A 20,336-nucleotide genomic window follows, 5' to 3' on the forward strand; every position below is an offset into this window, starting at 1 on the left:
GTGAACCTGAAACAGGCGGGTCAAGAGGCGGATTCTCCTTCGTCATCATAACATCGGCCAATGGGATTGAGTCGGTAATTCGATGAGGAGCTAATGGCTGAGTTCACAGAGAAAGGACGATACTATTTGGGCGGTGCGGTTGGTGGTCGTCGCAATGCAATAACATTCAATATGGAGTACATAATACTGTGATTCTTATATTTCGGCTACTACAAATAGATAAGTATCCATTAACTGTCTAGTCATTCCATCATTTAGTGAATCTGTTTCGGAATTCTTTAGAGTGCGTAGGCTATGTATTTGATGTTCATAAATTGATGCATTGTTACAGGAGAGGCGTTGTTCTGATAGCAATTTGGTGCGGTGACAGTTAAACTGTTGTAACATTTAGATACGTATTAATGTAGCAATATTTCAAATGATGAATGTTATCCTCGCAACAAACGCAACAGCGTGTGGTGGCGATTCTAATTTGTATACAAGCCTGGTAGTGGTTAGAGCGCTATTGAACGTTTTGTAGAATACTCGGTTACTAGGTGAAAGGTTAGGGACATTGCTCTCAAATAGTTCGTCGTCGGGTCTTGTATGATCATAGGTAAGAGACCAGGCCTACGCTCTGTAGGCAACGCTGCATTATATGATAACATTTTTGCACAGTGCACTTTAACTAGCCAGCCTAAAACAACAAATACATCACGGTTCAAACACCAACTATACAGTATGTAATCCTATAAACCATACTATAAGGTCGTGACTACCTCGCATTTAATTTTAATTCATTACACATATTTACATTTTCACTGTTCAAATTAGTCAAGTTAGTCATTTTTATAAGAGAGACTGGTCCAAAAGCACTCTTACCTCTCTGTCCTCCACTGCCACGTGTTGTACACCCTCTATCCTTACCCCTCTGCCATTACATTTTAACACCATGCTGTAGGCCTGTCTCGCTCACTTATCCCACCCTTATAACCCTTTGAAACTCCTCTCCACTGCTAGGATGCGCAATGCAGCGAGTGCCTCTTTTTCTCTGGGATCGCTGGGTCTGCTGCGTCTCTTCGGGGTCCCCTGGTCCTGGAGCTTAGCAGCAGGCTTCGGGGTCTTTCTGGGCACAGGTGGTTGGAAGTACCTCTACATCGTAGTCCGTACTGCCAAAAGAGACCTAAAGTGGGTGCCTTTAATTTGTTAAGAATATGAGGTGTGCTTACATCAAATTCTACGACCATTAAAAAAAACACATTTAGACTGCTGAAGCAGGCACACACATTTTCTTCAGGAAATGTACCTTTTACTAGTTAGTCATCATCACTATAGGTAATGGTAAAATAGTAACATTCCCTCCCTAATCTCCCTTTCTGTACTCCTTCCAGTGGCCTTTACGTGTTGTTACGAGTCAAGATAGCCTTGTGGCACCACCTACGGCGCAACAGCAATATCCCCTCCATCTTTGCCCAGACGGTGAAGCAGCACCCAAATAAACCCGCCCTCATCTACGATGCCACAGGAGAGACGTGGACCTTCACCCAGCTGGACCTGCTGTCTAACGCTGTGGCCCAATGGGCTCTGGCCCAGGGCTGGGCCCCGGGGGATGTGGTAGCCCTCTTCATGGAGAGCCGACCCTTGCAGGTGGCCCTCTGGCTGGGCCTGGCCAAGGTGGGGGTGGAGGCAGCACTCATCAACTTCAACCTGCGGAGGGATGCGCTCCTGCACTGTGTTGGAGTGTCTGTGTCCAGAGGGATCGTGTTCGGAGCCGAGCTGGCTGATGGTAGGTGGGATTCAGAGATGGGAAAATGTGGGGTTTGGGGTCTGTATTCACAAAGCGTCTCAGAGTACGAGTACTGATCAAGGATCGGGTCATTCCTCTTATTCATTATGATTTAAAAAGCAAAACTGGTCCTAAATCAGTCAATGCATGTTTCTTGCAAGCATTCCAAAGATAATTTCCAATGTTCTGATGGCCTGTTGCAATATTCCATCTCAGAATTCTGTCTCTGTACATCTGGGTGGGTCAACTGTCTGGCAACAGTCTTACGTCTGCTTATTTCAGACATCTAACTGTCATTATAAAGCGTTCCAACATTTTTTTTCCTGATGGTCTGTTGCAATATTCCATCTCAGAATTCCGTCTGTTGATTCTGTCTGGGTGGGTCGACAGTCTTTCTGGCAGCAGTGTTCCGTCTGCTTATGTCAGTATTCTGTCTGGCTTTCTGTTTGTCTGGGTCAACAGTGATGTTCTGTCTGCTCATTTGTTTTGTTGCACTTTTATTGTTCACATTCTATGCATAATGCACTATCATTCTTGTAATTATGATTTCTCTTCCCATGACCAGGTAGTTAATCGATAACTACCTTTCAATTCTGTATTCACTCTCCCAGTTAAAGTCCACTTCTGAAATATCCTGTGGCTCACTCTTCTCCGTCTTCTATCCCTCTCCGTCTTCAATCCGTCTTCTATCCCGCAACTCTTCTCTCTCCTTCTTCTATCTCTCTCCCTCTTCTATCTCTCTCCCTCTTCTATCTCTCTCCCTCTTCTATCCCTCTCCTCTCCCTATCCCTCTCCTCTCCCTATCCCTCTCCTCTCCCTCTCCCTCTCCTCTCCCTATCCCTCTCCCTATCCCTCTACTCTCCCTATCCCTCTACTCTCCCTATCCCTTTACTCTCCCTATCCCTCTACTCTCCCTATCCCTCTACTCTCCCTATCCCTCTACTCTCCCTATCCCTCTTCTGTTCCTATTCTATCTCTCTCCCTTCTTTCTTTCTCTCCCTTTCTCTCTGCCTCTCTTTCCTCTATTTCTCGCACTCCTCAATCTATCTCTCTCTCTCCCTCCTCTCTTTTTTTGTCTCCTCAGCCATGTTGGAGGTGAGCTCATCCCTGAGCCCGTCGATGGTGCGGTTTTGTACAGGAGAGCTCAGTGTAGACTGTCTTGCCTCCCTGGCTGCCCAGAATCTGGACTATATCCTGGCCTCTGCCCCTACACTGCCCCCTCCTCCCTGCATCCCACCCAAGAGCTTCAATGGTGAGTGTCCTCCTTCCCCTCACATCTTATTGTTCATCCAGTCTCCTATAACTCACCTGTGGCTGGACACTTATTTTGAAGCATTTCAGAAAGCAATATTGTGTATAACACCATAATAATACACACTACTATGCTCTTGCTGCCAAGGTAACATATACCTCACAATCTCTGGCCAGTCTCCAACAAGATAAAATGTATCTCGCAATATGTAAAACAGTTTAGCTAGAGCCCACAACTATCTGCTAATACCCATCTCACATTGACAGCTTAGTAGGTCAGAGCTGATGGGTAAAATGTGGCCACAAGAAAAAAAAATTGATCTGTATGCATGGAGTGTTTTCCACATGAATATTCCACTCTCATCCTCACTTTTTCAAGTGAAATAAAACAGTTCAGTCACTTTTCCTTGTCACTCACTGTCTCGCTCAGACAAAGAGCTGTAATTACCAAGACTAAATTGGAAGCTCTTTCCCTAAAATGATTGGTCTATCCCAATTTCCTGGTGATGTTGTATTCTACTCAGTCCTGGTTATTTTTTGGTATGCTTGTCACAGATTCAATCTAGGGCAGATGTGGCTTTGATTGACCGCTCCAGGTGTCAGCTGAGCTTTAAGTAAATAATGTGTTGTTAGTATGAACTTATCTCCAGGGCAAATTAACTTCTCCTTACATACCCTCAGCCAATTCCATGTATTTTATTTATTCCAGTACTAGCGTACCTGATTTAACCTGTCAACTAATCATCAAGCCCTTCATTAGATGTATCAGCCTCCTGAGTGGCGCAGCGGTCTAAGGCATTACTGCAGACCCTGGTTCGTTCCCGGGGCAGTGATCGGGAGTTCCATAGGGCAGCGCACAATTGTTTAACTTGGGTCAAACGTTTCGGGTAGTGTTCCACAAGCCTACCACATTAAGTTGGGTGAATTTTGTCCCATTCCTCCTGAAAGAGCTGGTGTAACTGAGTCAGGTTTGTAGGCCTCCTTGCTCGCACAGGCTTTTTCAGTTCTGCTCACAATGTTTCTATGGGATTGGGGTCAGGGCTTTGTGATGGCCACTCCAATACCTTGACTTTGTTGTCCTTAAGCAATTTTGCCACAACTTTGGAAGTATTCTTGGGGTCATTGTAATTTGGAAGACCCATTTGCAACCAAGCTATAACTTCCTGACTGATGTCTTGAGATGTTGCTGCAATATATCCACATAATTTTCCTACCGCATGATGCCATCTATTTTGTGAAGTGCACCAGTCCCTCCTGCAGCAAAGCACCCCCACAACATAATGCTGCTACCCCCGTGTTTCACGGTTGGGATGGTGTTCTTCGGCTTGCAAGCATCCAACTTTTTCCTCCAAACATAACGATGGTCATTATGGCCAAAAAAATATATTTTTGTTTCATCAGACCAGAGGACAGACCAGAGGCTTTTTTTATGGCGGTTTTTGAGCAGTGGCTTCTTCCTTGCTGAGAGGCCTTTTAGGTTATGTTGATATAGGACTAGTTTTACTGTGGATATAGATACTTTTGTTCCTGTTTCCTCCAGCATCTTCACAAGGTCCTTTGCTGTTGTTCTGGGGTCGATTTGCACTTTTCTCACCAAATTACGTTAATCTCTAGGAGACAGAACACATCTTTTTCCTGAGCGGTATGACGGCTGTGTGGTCCCATGGTGTTTATACTTGCGTACTATTGTTTGTACAGATGAACGTGGTACCTTCAGGTGTTTGGAAATGGCTCCCAAAGATGAACCAGACTTGTGGAGGTCTTTTTATTTTGATTTAGATATTCCCATGATGTCAAGCAAAGAGGCACTGAGTTTGAAGGTAGGCCTTGAAATACATCCACAGGTACACCTCCAATTGACTCAAATGATGTCAATTAGCCCATCAGAAGCTTCTAAAGCCATGACATAATGTCCTGGGACTTTCCAAGCTGTTTAAAGACAGTCAACTTTAGTGTATGTAAACTTCTGACCCACTGAAATTGTGATACAGTGAAATAATCTCTGTAAACAATTGTTGGAAAAATTACTTGTCATGCACAACGTAGATGTCCTAACCGACTCGCCAAAACTATAGTTTGTTAACAAGAAATTTGTGGAGTGGTTGAAAAATGAGTTTTAATGACTCCAACCTAAGTGTATGTAAACTTCCCACTTCAACTGTATATATTTATTTATTTTTATCAGGTGTGCTAGAACTAGATTGAATAAGTGGACCAGGCTGGGAGTACTCGAGGAGAGGTTTGGGAAACTTTCTCTAGGGTATTGTTTAGTCAGTCTCAGGCGTATCAGTGGGCAGCCCAGTCAGTCAACTGGCCTTCCCGGAGAGTATTATGGAGATGCCGGGGTTTTGCTAAATGGGGTCTCTGTGTTCTCATTTAGGACAGTGTGAGTGGGTGTCTGCATCTTGGTTTGCGTGGGTACCAGTTACCACTTGTCTCTCTGTGGTTGTGAGTGTCTGTCTCACTGTTGTAAATAGAATGTCATGTTATTTAACCTTCCCTTCCTCTCTCCATCCTCCCCTGCTTCACTCTTCCCTCCCTTTTATCCTTCCTCCACCCTCCCATTCCCCCCCCTGTCCTTCTCTTCACCCTTTCCTCTCTCCATCCTCCCCCACAACCACCAACCCCAACAGATCGTCTGTTCTATATATACACCTCAGGCACCACAGGACTCCCTAAAGCTGCCATAGTGGTGCACAGTCGGTGAGTCTCTCAGCCTCAGCATTCTAATATCCAGCAGCGAGACACTTGTCTGGTGTATTTCTGCGTATCGTAATTCCCAATGCTATAGCATAGCTTAGCACCCACTGCATTCATGTATTTGATAATTGAATCCTTTTTGTGTTGTTCTATCTTCAGGTATTACCGTATTGCTGCTTTTGGCTACCATGCTTTCCGCATGCGCCAGGATGACATCATCTACGACTGCCTTCCCCTCTACCACTCTGCAGGTGTGTGTCTTCTCTTCATCCATCTCTCCATCTTTTGCTTCTGTCCTATCACCTTCCACTGTCTTTCAGGAGTCATTTGGTTTGGTCTGACAGTGTGGTCCTGATTCTCCTCCTCAACCTGTCACCCTCACTGGCTGTCCAATGTTCCTCTCCTTTACAGGTAATATCATGGGTGTAGGCCAGTGTCTCATCAATGGACTCACTGTGGTGGTGAAGAAGAAATTCTCAGCCAGTCGCTTCTGGGAAGATTGCATCAAGCACAACTGCACTGTAAGTAGAAAAAAGCTTATGTATCCTTTTCTATGAGCATAGGAAGAACATCCTGACTCTTGAGTGGTCGATGTGCAGCTATAAGATTTTTGATTGAAACCCGCATTGAATTTAAATCTGATGTCTACGCTGTTCCCCATCCGTCCACTAGGTGGTGCAGTACATAGGGGAGATCTGTCGCTACCTGCTGTCTCAGCCGGTGCGGCCTTCTGAGAAGGGTCATCGGGTTCGCCTGGCAGTGGGGAATGGGCTGCGTCCTAGTGTCTGGGAGGCCTTCACCGAGCGCTTTGGTGTGGCTCAGGTAGGGGAGTTCTACGGAGCCACCGAATGCAACTGTAGCATCGCCAACATGGACGGCAAGGTAGGGGTCATGTTGTCAACTGCCTCAAAAAGTATGTAAATAATAGAGCAATATATTTTTGCTAAAGAATGCAACTTTTATAGAGCCACAATGTGGTGTACCTCAAGGATCTATTCTTGGGCCATTATTATTTCTTATTTACATAAAAGGATCTTCCTGTCGTATCAAATACTTTTTTATGTCTTCTCCACTGACAAGGTGGGAGCTTGTGGGTTCAACAGCCGCATCCTGCCCAATGTGTACCCAATCCGCCTCATGAAAGTGGATGAGGAGACCACGGAGCTGGTGAGGGACAGGCACGGCCTGTGTGTGCCCTGCCGTCCTGGTAAGTAAATGTGCACCAATATTGATAAATATAGGACTTTTATAAATGTTAACCTGGGTAACTGTAAAGCATGTTGTGAAAAATGTATGTAAAAAGGGATTCATAACTAGACTTGGATAGATTGACCTCTCCATGTACGACTCCTCTCTTCAGGGGAGCCAGGGCTGCTGGTGGGAAGGATCAACCAACAGGACCCGCTACGGAGGTTTGATGGCTACGCCAACCAGGATGCCACCAGGAAGAAGATCGCCAACAATGTCTTCAAGAAAAATGACTCGGCATATCTGTCAGGTAAACCCACAGGCTGTAATGTTTACTTCGATTATCATACTTGGAATTAGTGCTATTATATCAGTCCTTATCTTTTCATTATCTTTACCACAATGTAATGTGTCATCAACTCACCTCTCTCTACCTCCTCCCAGGGGATGTGTTGGTGATGGATGAGCTGGGCTACATGTACTTCCGGGACCGCAGTGGAGACACGTTCCGCTGGAGAGGAGAGAACGTCTCCACCACCGAGGTGGAGGGAACACTGAGTGGTCTGCTGGGCCAGGCCGATGTGGCTGTGTATGGGGTAGCTGTACCAGGTGAGATGAAGTTCACATTATGTGCACCATGTTACATGTATGATAGTGACAGGAGGTGAAACCAGGAGTTAATCTCCACTTAAAGGCCCAGTGCAGTCAAAATTCTGTTTTTCATGTGTTTTGTATCATTGTACAGCTGATGAAACCAGTGCTATTTCCTGATAGTTGCTGGTTGAAAATATAATCGACACAGGAACTTCTAATCGGCTGGTTTTGCATGGGTGGAGTTTCGGCTTGCCTGGTGACATCACCAGGTGGTAATTCTAGTTAATCGACTAATAAGAGTTCCAAACCTCTCTGCCAGTAACAGCTAGTTTTCAGTTGTCTCCTCTACTCTCAAACCACTCCCAGGCCAAATTCTTGCTTGAGAAATAGTTTTTTTGCTAAAAAAAAAGCTATTTGTTTATTTTTTTACATTTTAATGGAAAAATATCACTATTGTACTTAATTGTTACCCAGTAATGATTTGATATTGATGTAAAAACAGCTGAATTGGGCCTTTTTAAATGTTGATTTGACAGCATTGTCCCTGTTAAATAAATGTTAAAATCAACAGGGAGGTTGAGTGATTAGGAAGACTTTGGCCCTTTGCAGCATGGTGTTGTGAAAAGCCTGGCGTGTTGTTTGTCTCCCCGTAGATGTGGAAGGGAAGGCAGGGATGGCTGCCATCGCAGACCCAACAGGGAGGTTGAGTGATTAGGTAGACTTTGCAGCATGGTGTTGTGAAAAGCCTGGCGTGTTGTTTGTCTCCCCGTAGATGTGGAAGGGAAGGCAGGGATGGCTGCCATTGCAGACCCAACAGGGACATTTGACTGTGATGCGTTCCTGCGAGTGGTCCAACAGGCCCTTCCCCCTTACGCCCGTCCCGTGTTCCTACGCATCTCCCCACAAGTAGACACCACAGGTGAGTGGACTAGACACAAGGCTAATTCTAATGTGAAATATCCATCAATTGTATTTTTTACAAGGCCTTGCATAAAGCGTCTAATGCTCATTCCAAGAAATAATCAAATATATTAATGACCAATTGTCTTTGTTTCCTTCCTCCTAGGTACCTTTAAAATCCAGAAGACCCGGTTGCAGAGGGAGGGATACGATCCGCGCTTATCAACCGACCAGATTTACTTTTTGAACTCCAGAGCAGGGCGTTATGAGGCTGTGAATGAGGAGCTACACAGTGCTATAGTGGAGGGTAGAATGGCTCTATGAGATGGACTATTTTAAGCTGGGTTTACACAACACGTTTATGAGGCTGCTTTGAGCCACAGCTTGTTGTAGCTATGTTAAATCTAATCACATAACTGTTTTCGCGAGACACGGTGGTATGGACAATCCTCACGACCAAGTGAGGAATCTTGTAGTGTGTGACCCCTGTCTATGCCACATGGTTTAGTGTGTGAGCCCTGTCTGTGCCACATGGTTTAGTGTGTGACCCCTGTCTGTGCCACATGGTTTAGTGTGGCACCACTACGTTGGCAAGACAACAAAATACTACAGGAAAGATGGTCGTTTAGTGCGAGAGGCTCAGCCATGTTAGGATTTTGAAAGTCATGTAGTGCACACCGGCTTTAGGAAAGTGACTGTCAAGGTGTCAGATACTGGAGACTGTGATATGCTGGAGTGGAAAGCCTTATTGTGCCGTTATAATGCATTGTAAGACTTGTCATAAGCATGCATGACCCCTTATAATGTCTTATCAACTCATAATGATCCTGTCTCAACTTGATATTTTCATACGTTGTGAAAAATAACATAGTATTATAAAGGCTCATCTGTGCTTAGAACACGTTATAAAGCAGTACACCTGCAGGCTTTAAGTAGTGTTATTACTGAAGTCTCCATGTATTAGTGTTTCTCCCTGGATCTAGTCTAGATCAGGGGACTGAAGGGCTACTGATCAATCAATAGGGAAACCTTACTGTTCCAAAACCATGTGTTAACACTATCAATAACGTACAAGGACAAGGTTGGATGAGGGCTTTTTTCCCCCTTTTCATTCCCCCTTCATTTGTGTTGTTTCTTAGTTTAGCCAAATGAAAACGTTCAAGCCTTCAACACTACAATGCACATAGAGTATAGCAAGTTTTCACATGAAACCAGGATGTCTGTTACAATGACAGCGTTTGTCTGTTTGTTACAATGAGAGTGTAAAGGAAATGAGAGCTGGGACTGAATAGACCACAGTCGTTGAGATACCAGTCTCTTGAAAATTGTGTTCCAGGCTATTTGCTCCCAACCTTGTAATAGTAGTGTGCCACCATGTACATAACAAAATACTGAACAGGTTTTTAGCAATACTTGAGTGTCCATGTTGGATGAGGTGTTGCTACCTGTGTGTTAATAGTATGATAGAACATGCCACAGCTGAACATGCCTCTTATTCCGAACACTAACTGTAGGAGCTTCGATTGCGAGATGACATTTTTTAAATGTAAAACTAAACCTGATTACGTAACATGTTTGAAGTAATGGATGATATGCACTGACTGACTACTCAGGTTCACACACATTGATATTATGTGCCTTGTGGGAACCCTGTGGAAGCCCTGTGTGTCCTGGAACTATTGGGGTTTTATGCTTAACCTGACTAGGGAACTCCAATGCATAAGAAAGAACATTATTTAAACAATATCTTCACAATCTGTCAATTAGTCAGAGATCATGGTTGCCCTATTATTATGTAATAAAGCAATTTCTCAGAGTAATATTGTAGATAGAATTGATTGGGAACATTATTCTAGCTCTCCATTTTCATACATTTGTTTAGGTGTAACTCAAAATAAAGGTTTGTAAAAGACACCAGTGTTATTTTATTTTGTGATTCAGAACAGAGTTATAAGGGCTCTGACATTCTAGGACAAACTTGTACCGTTTTAGAGCTGCTAACTAGTTTCAGGTCTACCTATTTCAAGACTTGCTACTTTTCAAGTCAACATGTCCTGTCAACAAGACTGTCCAAAACAATAGGAACACAATCTTTCCATGACATAGACTGACCAGGTGAAAACTATGATGCCTTATTTCTATCACTTGTTAAATCCACTTCAATCGGTGTAGATGAAGGGGAGGAGACGGGTTTAAGAAATACTTTTATGCCTTGAGACAAATGTGTATGTGTGCTATTCAGAGAGTGAATGGGTAAGATAAATGGAGTATGGTAGTAGATGCCAGTGGCACCGGTTTGAGTGTTTAGAACTGCAACGCTGATGTGTGTTTCACACTCAACAGTTTCCTGTGTATATCAAGAATGATCCATCACCCAAAGGCTATCCAGCCAACTTGACACAACTGTGGGAAGCATTGGAGTCAACATGGGCCAGCATCCCTGTGGAATGCTTTCAACACCTTGTAGAGTCCATGCCCTGACGAATTGAGGCTGTTCTGAGGACAAAAGGGGTGCAACTCAATATTAGGAAGTTGTTCCTAATGTTTGGTATACTCAGTGTATATCATCTGTAGACACAATACTCACAAACATAAGACCATTACATGCTTTATTCCAGACGGTCCCAAGTGATCAGCCTTCATCATCTAGGACTAGTAAACTCAACTGGATCTATCTGTAAGTAATTGAGCCTCCACTGCTTGTTAGTAATGAACCCCCATGGAGCCCTCTAGAGCACCACAGCAGCAGACAGCCTGACGGGCAGCAGTCTCAGTGGGTGTTCCTTACAGGCAGTGCAGAAGTAAGGAAACACCCGGGGTGAGATGAGGTCTGTAAACGTATAGAGGGGCGTCCTCTCCCGGGGGTCAAAGAAGGTCACCTTGCCCCTGTCCATGTCCAACACCACCCTGATGACCTGAGGCTCCTTCCTCATCATGGTCAAGGGCGCCCACGGTGCCGTGCACGCCTTGTGCTCGCCATTGCGGAAGCGTATAGTCCAGAAGCCCTCGGCTGGCGTCAGCACATGCTTGCCCTTCCTGTTGATAGACTCGCTGGCCACACCTACCACCCAGTATGTGTTAGCCTTTACCTCTACCTCCCAGCTGTGGCGGCCAGAGCAGAACCCCTCGGAGCCCAGTAACTCAGCACTGATGTCAAACCTCTCGGGGTTGTTTGGGAGCTTGAAGACCTGCGAGCAGCACTGGACCACAGTCAGATCCTCAGACAGGATGAAGCAGCTAGCAGCTGTGTTGGGGTCCAGAGTCACAGGAGCTGGGGAGAGAGGGGAAGATATGAGCCTCAAATGGAAGACAGAGATGATAGAAAGAGCAGAACTGAGATGAAATTAAATATATAGAATAACTTTATTTCCTGTGAGGAAACAGTACAGTCATTTCTACCGACTCATATTTGATTAATACTCACTATATTGAATGATGCTCTTCATCTTGTCCCAGATGTTGAACTTTACAGAACCCAGGTGCTTTGCAACATCAATCAGAGTTCCAGGAATAATCTTTGGATCCAGCGGCATATGCCAGGTTCTGGAATGACGACATTCAGTGATGAGTCAAATCCTGTCTATTATACCAGCGAAAATATATCTTACAGTGCCTTGCGAAAGTATTCGGCCCCCTTGAAATTTGCGACCTTTTGCCACATTTCAGGCTTCAAACATAAAGATATAAAACTGTATTTTTTTTGTGAAGAATCAACAACAAGTGGGACACAATCATGAAGTGGAACGACATTTATTGGATATTTCAAACTTTTTTAACAAATCAAAAACTGAAAAATTGGGCGTGCAAAATTATTCAGCCCCTTTACTTTCAGTGCAGCAAACTCTCTCCAGAAGTTCAGTGAGGATCTCTGAATGATCCAATGTTGACCTAAATGACTAATGATGATAAATACAATCCACCTGTGTGTAATCAAGTCTCCGTAGAAATGCACCTGCACTATGATAGTCTCAGAGGTCCGTCAAAAGCGCAGAAAGCATCATGAAGAACAAGGAACACACCAGGCAGGTCCGAGATACTGTTGTGAAGAAGTTTAAAGCCGGTTTTGGATACAAAAAGATTTCCCAAGCTTTAAACATCCCAAGGAGCACTGTGCAAGCGATAATATTGAAATGGAAGGAGTATCAGACCACTGCAAATCTACCAAGACCTGGCCGTCCCTCTAAACTTTCAGCTCATACAAGGAGAAGACTGATCAGAGATGTAGCCAAGAGGCCCATGATCACTCTGGATGAAATGCAGAGATCTACAGCTGAGGTGGGAGACTCTGTCCATAGGACAACAATCAGTCGTATATTGCACAAATCTGGCCTTTATGGAAGAGTGGCAAGAAGAAAGCCATTTCTTAAAGATATCCATAAAAAGTGTCGTTTAAAGTTTGCCACAAGCCACCTGGGAGACACACCAAACATGTGGAAGAAGGTGCTCTGGTCAGATGAAACCAAAATTGAACTTTTTGGCAACAATACAAAACGTTATGTTTGGCATAAAAGCAACACAGCTCATCACCCTGAACACACCATCCCCACTGTCAAACATGGTGGTGGCAGCATCATGGTTTGGGCCTGCTTTTCTTCAGCAGGGACAGGGAAGATGGTTAAAATTGATTGGAAGATGGATGGAGCCAAATACAGGACCATTCTGGAAGAAAACCTGATGGAGTCTGCAAAAGACCTGAGACTGGGACGGAGATTTGTCTTCCAACAAGACAATGATCCAAAACATAAAGCAAAATCTACAATGGAATGGTTCAAAAATAAACATATCCAGGTGTTAGAATGGCCAAGTCAAAGTCCAGACTGAATCCAATCGAGAATCTGTGGAAAAAACTGAAACCTGCTGTTCACAAATGCTCTCCATCCAACCTCACTGAGCTCGAGCTGTTTTGCAAGGAGGAATGGGAAAAAATGTCAGTCTCTCGATGTGCAAAACTGATAGAGACATACCCCAAGCGACTTACAGCTGTAATCGCAGCAAAAGGTGGCGCTACAAAGTATTAACTTAAGGGGGCTGAATAATTTTGCACGCCCAATTTTTCAGTTTTTGATTTGTTAAAAAAGTTTGAAATATCCAATAAATGTCGTTCCACTTCATGATTGTGTCCCACTTGTTGTTGATTCTTCACAAAAAAATACAGTTTTATATCTTTATGTTTGAAGCCTGAAATGTGGCAAAAGGTCGCAAAGTTCAAGGGGGCCAAATACTTTCGCAAGGCACTGTATTTTACCATGAAATTAATGTATGATGGATTGTATCATATTTATTGCTATTTTGTGTCAAAGTAAAGTTCATTTTAACATGATGATCTGTTTTTATTAAAGGTAGACTCAGTGAAATGACATTGCCACGAGCATCACCGCAGATATTGCGATGAGCGAGATGCAAGACTTTCACACAGTCATACACAGTATCAATGTGTGCATGGGTTTGCTTCATGCTGTTAGAGTGTGGTAGGTACCAAAACAGCTAAGAAATATAGCCTTTTACTTTGTTTACTTTGTGCACCTGCTTCATATCGCTGAGTCTACCTTTAAAGGCTCTATTCAATCAGTTACGCTTAAGCCAAAATCCGCATAGCTGTTGTTTTGGTGGTGTCGGAGGTGGAACTGTGTTAGAGCTGTCAAATACACAAGCGGCTCCTGGCATTACACCTAAAGTGGACATTGCTGTTGGCTGCACGGAGTCGTCTTGTTTACAATTTCAAATACTGGAGTTTGAGATGTAATCTACACCTGAATTAGGCTGATACAAATCCTTATTATTTAGTTTTATGATTTTCTATTTGAGTGTCATTATTTCTATATTGCCTAAACTTTCTAATTTTAAACTTTCAACGTGAGTGGGAGGGGTGTGGCTTTGTGACCAAGAGCAAGAGCATCTGCTCACCATTTTGACAGCTCCAACACAGTTACACCTTCGACACCGCTTGTTAAAGATTGATCTGATTGATTCTAGGCATAAGTTAAGATAATAATTGAATCTGGAAACACACATTAGCCTTAGATGTGTCTGCCACATTCAGTAGCTAGATGACTGTTTTCATTAGTATATTATGGGCACATGATAGTGAGGCAGTATGGGTCTCTGTCTATTTTTGTATTTTGCCTCTGTTAGCTCATGACATCAACCCGTGGGTCAAATTAATGGCTATTCCTGACTCCACTTACCTCTTGATGATATCCTTGTAGTTCTGAAAAGCAAGTAAATGTATCACTTTTAGATGGACAGCTACAATATTCCACATGCATGTTATGTTTCTATATTTTAGTATTTATTTTGCTTTGGGAATTCCCTTTGTACTGTAAGTAGGGTTTAACTTCATACTGTGTATACCTGTAAGAATGGGATGTCCTGAGACCTCATCTCTTGCTCTACGGTTCTGATGGTGTTTGAGAGGGACGTCAGTTCGTTGGACATCTCCTCAATCTTCTCCTTTAGAAGCAGACTCTTCTGATCCTCCTCTGCCTTCAGAGCATTCAATCTGGCTGCCTCCTCATCTCTCAGGAACTGGCGAAGGGTTTCAAACTCATCCTTTATCTGCCTTTCAGTATGCTCAACCTGGTTCTGAAATTAGACATGTTAAAGACATGAAACCCTCAATGAACCCAGGTTACATTACTGATGATGGGTTCCATGAGCATTAGAAGATGTATTGATCCAGAAAGGACACCAACAAAATCTTTCTAAAGTGCTAGAAATACAATACCCCACCTTGATGTGCTCTGCCGTTTGATCACAGACGACCATAGCCTTCTTGAACAGCTGCAGCTTCTCCTTCAATGGGGTCAATGCAGTCTTGAGTTCCTCCTGGAATGTAAAGGCAAGATATTTACACTTTAACACATACCACAGGATCAGGCTGGCCATAAGCCAGGCTGTCAACAGCACAATGTGTTGGTTTCATCTGTCAGGTACCGGTGCATCGAAGCCCCATCACAGCATTCAGCTGCATGTGTAAAGGTTCTCAATACCTCCTTGACTGGAAGATCCAGATCAATTGATAGCTGTACCTAGCTAATGCAACGGCAACATTAACAGAGTCTGGATCATGTGACTAAGTGACAGCGAGGGTGGAGACGATGATGAAACAAAAGACTACACACATATTCAGAAAGTCAACGTGCCAAAGCAATGTAGAACGTTTGGACATTGAGTTTTCTGCATTGAGGTACACTGAAGCTCATGATCCATGCTCTGTTGATGTTGTCTTTGAGTATTAAATTCTAACATTAAAATGTTTCTTGTTCCTAGAACAGGGTCAAGGACAGCTGGTGGGCCAGGGGAGGAGGGGAACGTAGGGGGGTACACTTGAGAGACCTGGGATCTGGTTTCATTCCTCCCAGGGGCCCAAGCATCGACCAACCCAACATATGAATGTATTAATAGAATGATCGACTTTTCCAAACCCCCCTGTTAACCATCTCACTGTGTCAAAGATGGTTTCTATGACACACACACGTTTTTACAAAACAAAACTGTCAAACAAAAAACTAAAAAAGTAATATATTCCTTTTCATGATGAAAGAAGTGCTGCTGGTTTAGCAACTTGTGAAAGTTATGAGCGTTATTTGACAATGCGGGCGGAAAAGGATGGCAGCTGGAGGTTAGATGAGGCTGAACATACAGATGAAAGTTAGTTTCCCTCTGACAAGCAAAGTTAAGAGCGAGGGTATGGATGATGAGTGACACATTCAGTGACAGTGACACTGACGGCACAGTGAAGACAACCGAGGTTGTGTTCGCCTACCTTACAGTCGTGTGCACCTTCCCCAATGGGGTAGAGCCTGTGCCCCTTGTGTACCGCCGACGTCTGGCACGCAACACAGATGGGCTGCAGATCGTCCAGACAGAAGAGTGAGAGCGTCTCTCCGTGTTCCTTACACCCCATAGGGTTATTCCTGCTGCTCATCTCCTTCCTGAAGGACTCGCAGGTCTTCTCCAGAATGGTGTTTACCACAATCTCATTCATGGAGGAACGTCTCCAGCATAGAGGGCAGAAGTGGCAGTCGTCCTCACTGTCCTGGGTACTCCAGCTGTCTTGAAGGCATGTTTTACAGAACCTGTGTCTGCAGGAGAGCACAACGGGCTGGTTGAAGATAATTCCACAGAGGGGGCAAGAGAGATTGTCTTCGTGGTGCCTGGATGTCATTCTGCCTGTCAGGTTTTTAAAACAGGGCTGGAGCAGCAGCAGGGTCAGATAAGGTTACTATGCTCCTCCCACCGCTGTTGCCAGGGTTCTCTGGGGTCTACCTCAGTTAAACTTTAATGCTTAAAGGAAATGAATATGTCCATAGGGCTTCCATCTGCTTGAGTAGTGGATATGCAAATAAACACCTCCCACTGCATGATAAATCACAGTTATCCACCTGATATCTTTTAAGGAAGACCAGAGAGTGAGTGATAGTCCCATTTCATTGACGCAGTGTTCTGAGATCAGTGTTGTTGGAAAGAGTGGAGATTGGCACGTCAGAGTGATGATGCAAGGGGGTCTGCCTTATACAGCCAATAACATTTCGATGAGGGTGATGCAATAATCATTTGATCATTTAATAAGTCACAAGACTGGTGGGGCCAGCGTATTCCAGAAGAATGATACGCTCCATCTGGGATCTCTGGGAAGAAACACAATAACCAAGAAAAGATGGGAAGACGGTGAGTATTAATAGAAGGAGAGAATGTATTAGGTGGGAGGGAGGAGGGTAAGAAAATACCCCTCCACTGACCCCTGCAAAGTTTTCCACAGTCCAACTTAGCCTTGACTAAGTGCTGGGTCTAACATTTTTTAAATGTTGTCCTAAATAAGTCCATTTAAGTCACTGTAAATGTCTAACCTGCATTTGTTGGTAACACTTTACCCAAAGCCTACAGGTATAATGCATTATGATGTGGTTGTAATGCATTTGTAAGACCTATAATGTCTTAAAAGGATGGTTTGTTTTTAAAAAGTTTAGCTCATTTTCAACCTAGGGTGTTGTTGTTTCTGGATGTTACTAAATAACCAGCAAGCTCATTTAAAAACGGTTTGGTGGAAACAACAACACCCTAGGGAAGTTGAAAATAAGCCCAACTTTTAAAAAATCTAACTATCCCTTTAATGTATTCATTTTGTTGTTCTGTCCAGCTTTCTGGTGCCTGATGCTCTCATTCAAATCAGAATCATGGGTTTTACAAGAGGAACATCAGAACAGCAACACTTTTGGGCACACTTAGGGACTATTTATTGGGGACGAAGTCATTCAAGTTTAGTGGCATTTAGCTGAATGTGCCTTCTGGTTGCCGAAACTATTATTATAGTAACCTAATAGTTTGGGTAGTGGGAGTTAGCCCAGAAGGATAAACTCCTGCACTGGGAATAGATTTAAACACTAAATAGATTTGCTGTCGCAGCTTACCTTGCAGTACACCACTGCCTCAGCTATTGGGTACACTTTGTGATCCTTATGGTCAACTGACCAATGATAATCACAGATAGGCTGCAGGTCTGTGACACAGAAGATCTTCAGTTTGTCCCTGTGTTCCTCACACGTTCTCTGAGGACCTCCAGGGTAGTCGATAATGCACAGAGGACATATTTCAGAACCCTGCTGCTCCCAGAACTCATCCAGACAGATATTGCAGAAGCTACAGCCACAGGTATGACAGCTGAGAACCACGGGAACAGAGAAGACCTTTCTACATACAGCACAGGAGAGATCATCATCCTCCAGGAGAGTGGAAGCTTTGGCCTCCATTCTCCCACAGAGCTAGAGCTGGACTCCGGTATGCATCTATAATAGGCCGCAGTGGCTCAGATATGGTTACGCTGGCCTGTGAGCCTTCGCCCCTCTGACATTTATTTAACTCCAAGCTTTGTAAATCAAGTGTGAACTTTATAGTGACATTGAATAGCAGCCCAATGAATATCTACAGTGCCTTGCAAAAGTATTCATCCCCCTTGGCGTTTTTCCTATATTGTTGCATAACAAACTGTCATTTAAATTGATATTATTTGGATTTCATGTAATGGACATACACAATAAATACACAATAAACATAGTCCAAATTGGTGAAGAGAAATGAAAAAAAAGTACTTGTTTTAAAAACTGTAAAAACTGAAAAGTGGTGAGGGCATATGTATTCACCCCTTTGTTATGAAGCCCCTAAATAAGATCTGGAAGCTAAAAAAATCCTTCAGAAGTACATAATTAGTTAAATAAAGTCCACCTGTGTGCAATCTAAGTGTCACATGATCTTTGTATATATACACCTGTTCTGAAAGGCCCCAGAGTCTGCAACACCACTAAGCAAGGGGCACCACCAAGCAGTCGGCACCATGAAGACCAAGGAGCTCTCCAAAAATGTCAGGGACAAAGTTGTGAAGAAGTACAGATCAGGGTTGGGTTATAAAAAAATATCCAAAACTTTGAACATCCCTTTGAGCACCACTAAATATATATTTTTTAATGGAAATAATATGGCACCACAACAAACCTGCCAAGAGAGGGCCACCCACCAAAATTCACAAATTAGGCAAGGAGGCAATAATCAGAGAGGCAACAAAGAGACCAAAGATAACCCTGAAGGAGCTACAAAGCTCCACAGTGTCACGAATACCACCGAAGGTGGCTCCCCTTCCTGCTCGGGTGGCGCTCGGCGGTCGTCGCCGGTCTATTAGCTGCCACAGATCCATTTTTCCTTTTCGTTTGTTTTTATCTAATTGTTTTCACCTGTTCCTTGTTGGGGTTTTGGGATGGGTGTTATTTAAGTTTGCTGGTGGCAGCATCATGCTGTGGGGATGTTTTACATCGGCAGGGACTGGGAAACTGGTCAGAATTGAAGGAATGATGGATGGCACTAAATACAGGGACATTTTTGAGGGAAACCTGTTTCTGTCTTCCAGAGATTTGAGACTGGGAAGGAGGTTCACCTTCCAGCAGGACAATGACCCTAAGCATACTGCTAAAGCAACACTCAAGTGGTTCATGGGGAAACGTCAAAAGCCCAGACCTCAATCCAATTGAGAATCTGTGGTATGACTTAAAGATTGCTGTAGACCAGCAGAACCCATCCAACTTGGAGGAGCTGGAACAGTTTTGCCTTGAAGAATTGGCAAAAATTATAGAGACATACCCCAAGAGACTTGCAGCTGTAATTGCTGCAAAAGACGGCTATACAAAGTATTGACTTGGTGTTACCTTAAAGTAACATCAAATTAAGTCATGGAGTTAATTTCAGTTGATTTGACTGTAATTTGTGCCAAAAGAGAACCTGAACTGGAAAATTATTATAATTCGTGATTATAATTAACTACCTTTTGAGAAGAATATCATCACCTCAGACAAAATTTAGAAATCAACTGAGGGCCTCCAGAGTGGCGCAGCGGTCTAAGGCACTGCATCGCGGTGTTAGAGGCATCACTACAGACCCGGGTTTGATCCCAGGCTGTGTCGTAGCCTGCCGCCGGCCGGGAGACCCATGAGGGGGTGCACAATTGACCCAGCATCGTCCGGGTTAGGGAAGGGTTTGGCCGGCCGGGATGTCCTTGTCCCATCATGCTCTAGTGACTCCTTGTCGCCATCTGTACGGTGTTTCCTCTGACACATTGGTGCGGCTGGCTTCCAGGTTAAGCAAGTAGTGTGTCAAGAAGCAGTGCGGCTTGGTAGGGTTGTGTTTCAGACGACGCGTGGCTCTCGACCTTCGCCTCTCCCGTCCGTACGAGAGTTCCAGCGATGGGACAAGACTTAACTACCAATTGTATATCACGAAAATTGGGGAGAAAAAGGGGTAAAAAGTACAACAAAAAATTAACTGAGATTAATTTCCCTGACAGAATGACCCCTCTGAAGAGCAGCATGAAGTAAGTACAGAGACTCTTCAATGAAGGACTCCAGCTACTAAGCAAATGTACACCAGCGGGAAGCTTCTGATTCCCAGGTACTAC

The 20,336-nt window shown here is 43.9% G+C and overlaps 2 protein-coding genes across 5 annotated transcripts; one reads left to right on the forward strand and one right to left on the reverse strand.

The window, feature by feature from the left end:
* Positions 1-60: 60 nt before the first annotated feature.
* Positions 61-10,312, forward strand: LOC110486737 (long-chain fatty acid transport protein 1). Of its 3 annotated transcripts, none has more exons than XM_036941441.2 (13): positions 61-595; positions 1,000-1,167; positions 1,371-1,765; positions 2,850-3,017; positions 5,650-5,719; positions 5,876-5,967; positions 6,128-6,237; positions 6,389-6,598; positions 6,797-6,923; positions 7,077-7,214; positions 7,349-7,513; positions 8,271-8,417; positions 8,565-10,312. In XM_036941441.2, exons 2-13 carry the CDS (start codon positions 1,001-1,003, stop codon positions 8,720-8,722), a joined length of 1,947 nt encoding a protein of 648 aa, XP_036797336.2. In that variant the 5' UTR covers positions 61-595; position 1,000; the 3' UTR covers positions 8,723-10,312. The 3 variants fall into 3 exon arrangements, 2 of the variants coding, with proteins under 2 accessions (XP_036797336.2, XP_036797337.2); XR_016486031.1 differs by having other exon boundaries at positions 69-595; positions 8,152-8,417; XM_036941442.2 differs by having other exon boundaries at positions 104-219; positions 994-1,167.
* A 678-nt stretch (positions 10,313-10,990) lies between these two features.
* Positions 10,991-18,258, reverse strand: trim35-13 (tripartite motif containing 35-13). 2 transcript variants are annotated; one of them, XM_090197040.1, is made up of 7 exons: positions 17,809-18,258; positions 16,164-17,028; positions 15,128-15,223; positions 14,750-14,980; positions 14,584-14,606; positions 11,823-11,941; positions 10,991-11,669 (listed from the first exon to the last, which is right to left on the reverse strand). In XM_090197040.1, the coding sequence occupies exons 2-7, from the start codon at positions 16,563-16,565 to the stop codon at positions 11,128-11,130; spliced, it is 1,413 nt and encodes a 470-aa protein (XP_090053166.1). In that variant the 5' UTR covers positions 16,566-17,028; positions 17,809-18,258; the 3' UTR covers positions 10,991-11,127. The 2 variants fall into 2 exon arrangements, with proteins under 2 accessions (XP_090053166.1, XP_021414235.3); XM_021558560.3 differs by lacking the exon at positions 17,809-18,258 and having other exon boundaries at positions 16,164-17,052.
* Between the last annotated feature and the right edge of the window lie 2,078 nt (positions 18,259-20,336).

Source organism: Oncorhynchus mykiss, chromosome 13, assembly GCF_057628025.1.
Source record: "Oncorhynchus mykiss isolate SJ-2025 chromosome 13, ASM5762802v1, whole genome shotgun sequence".
Lineage (NCBI taxonomy): Eukaryota > Metazoa > Chordata > Actinopteri > Salmoniformes > Salmonidae > Oncorhynchus > Oncorhynchus mykiss.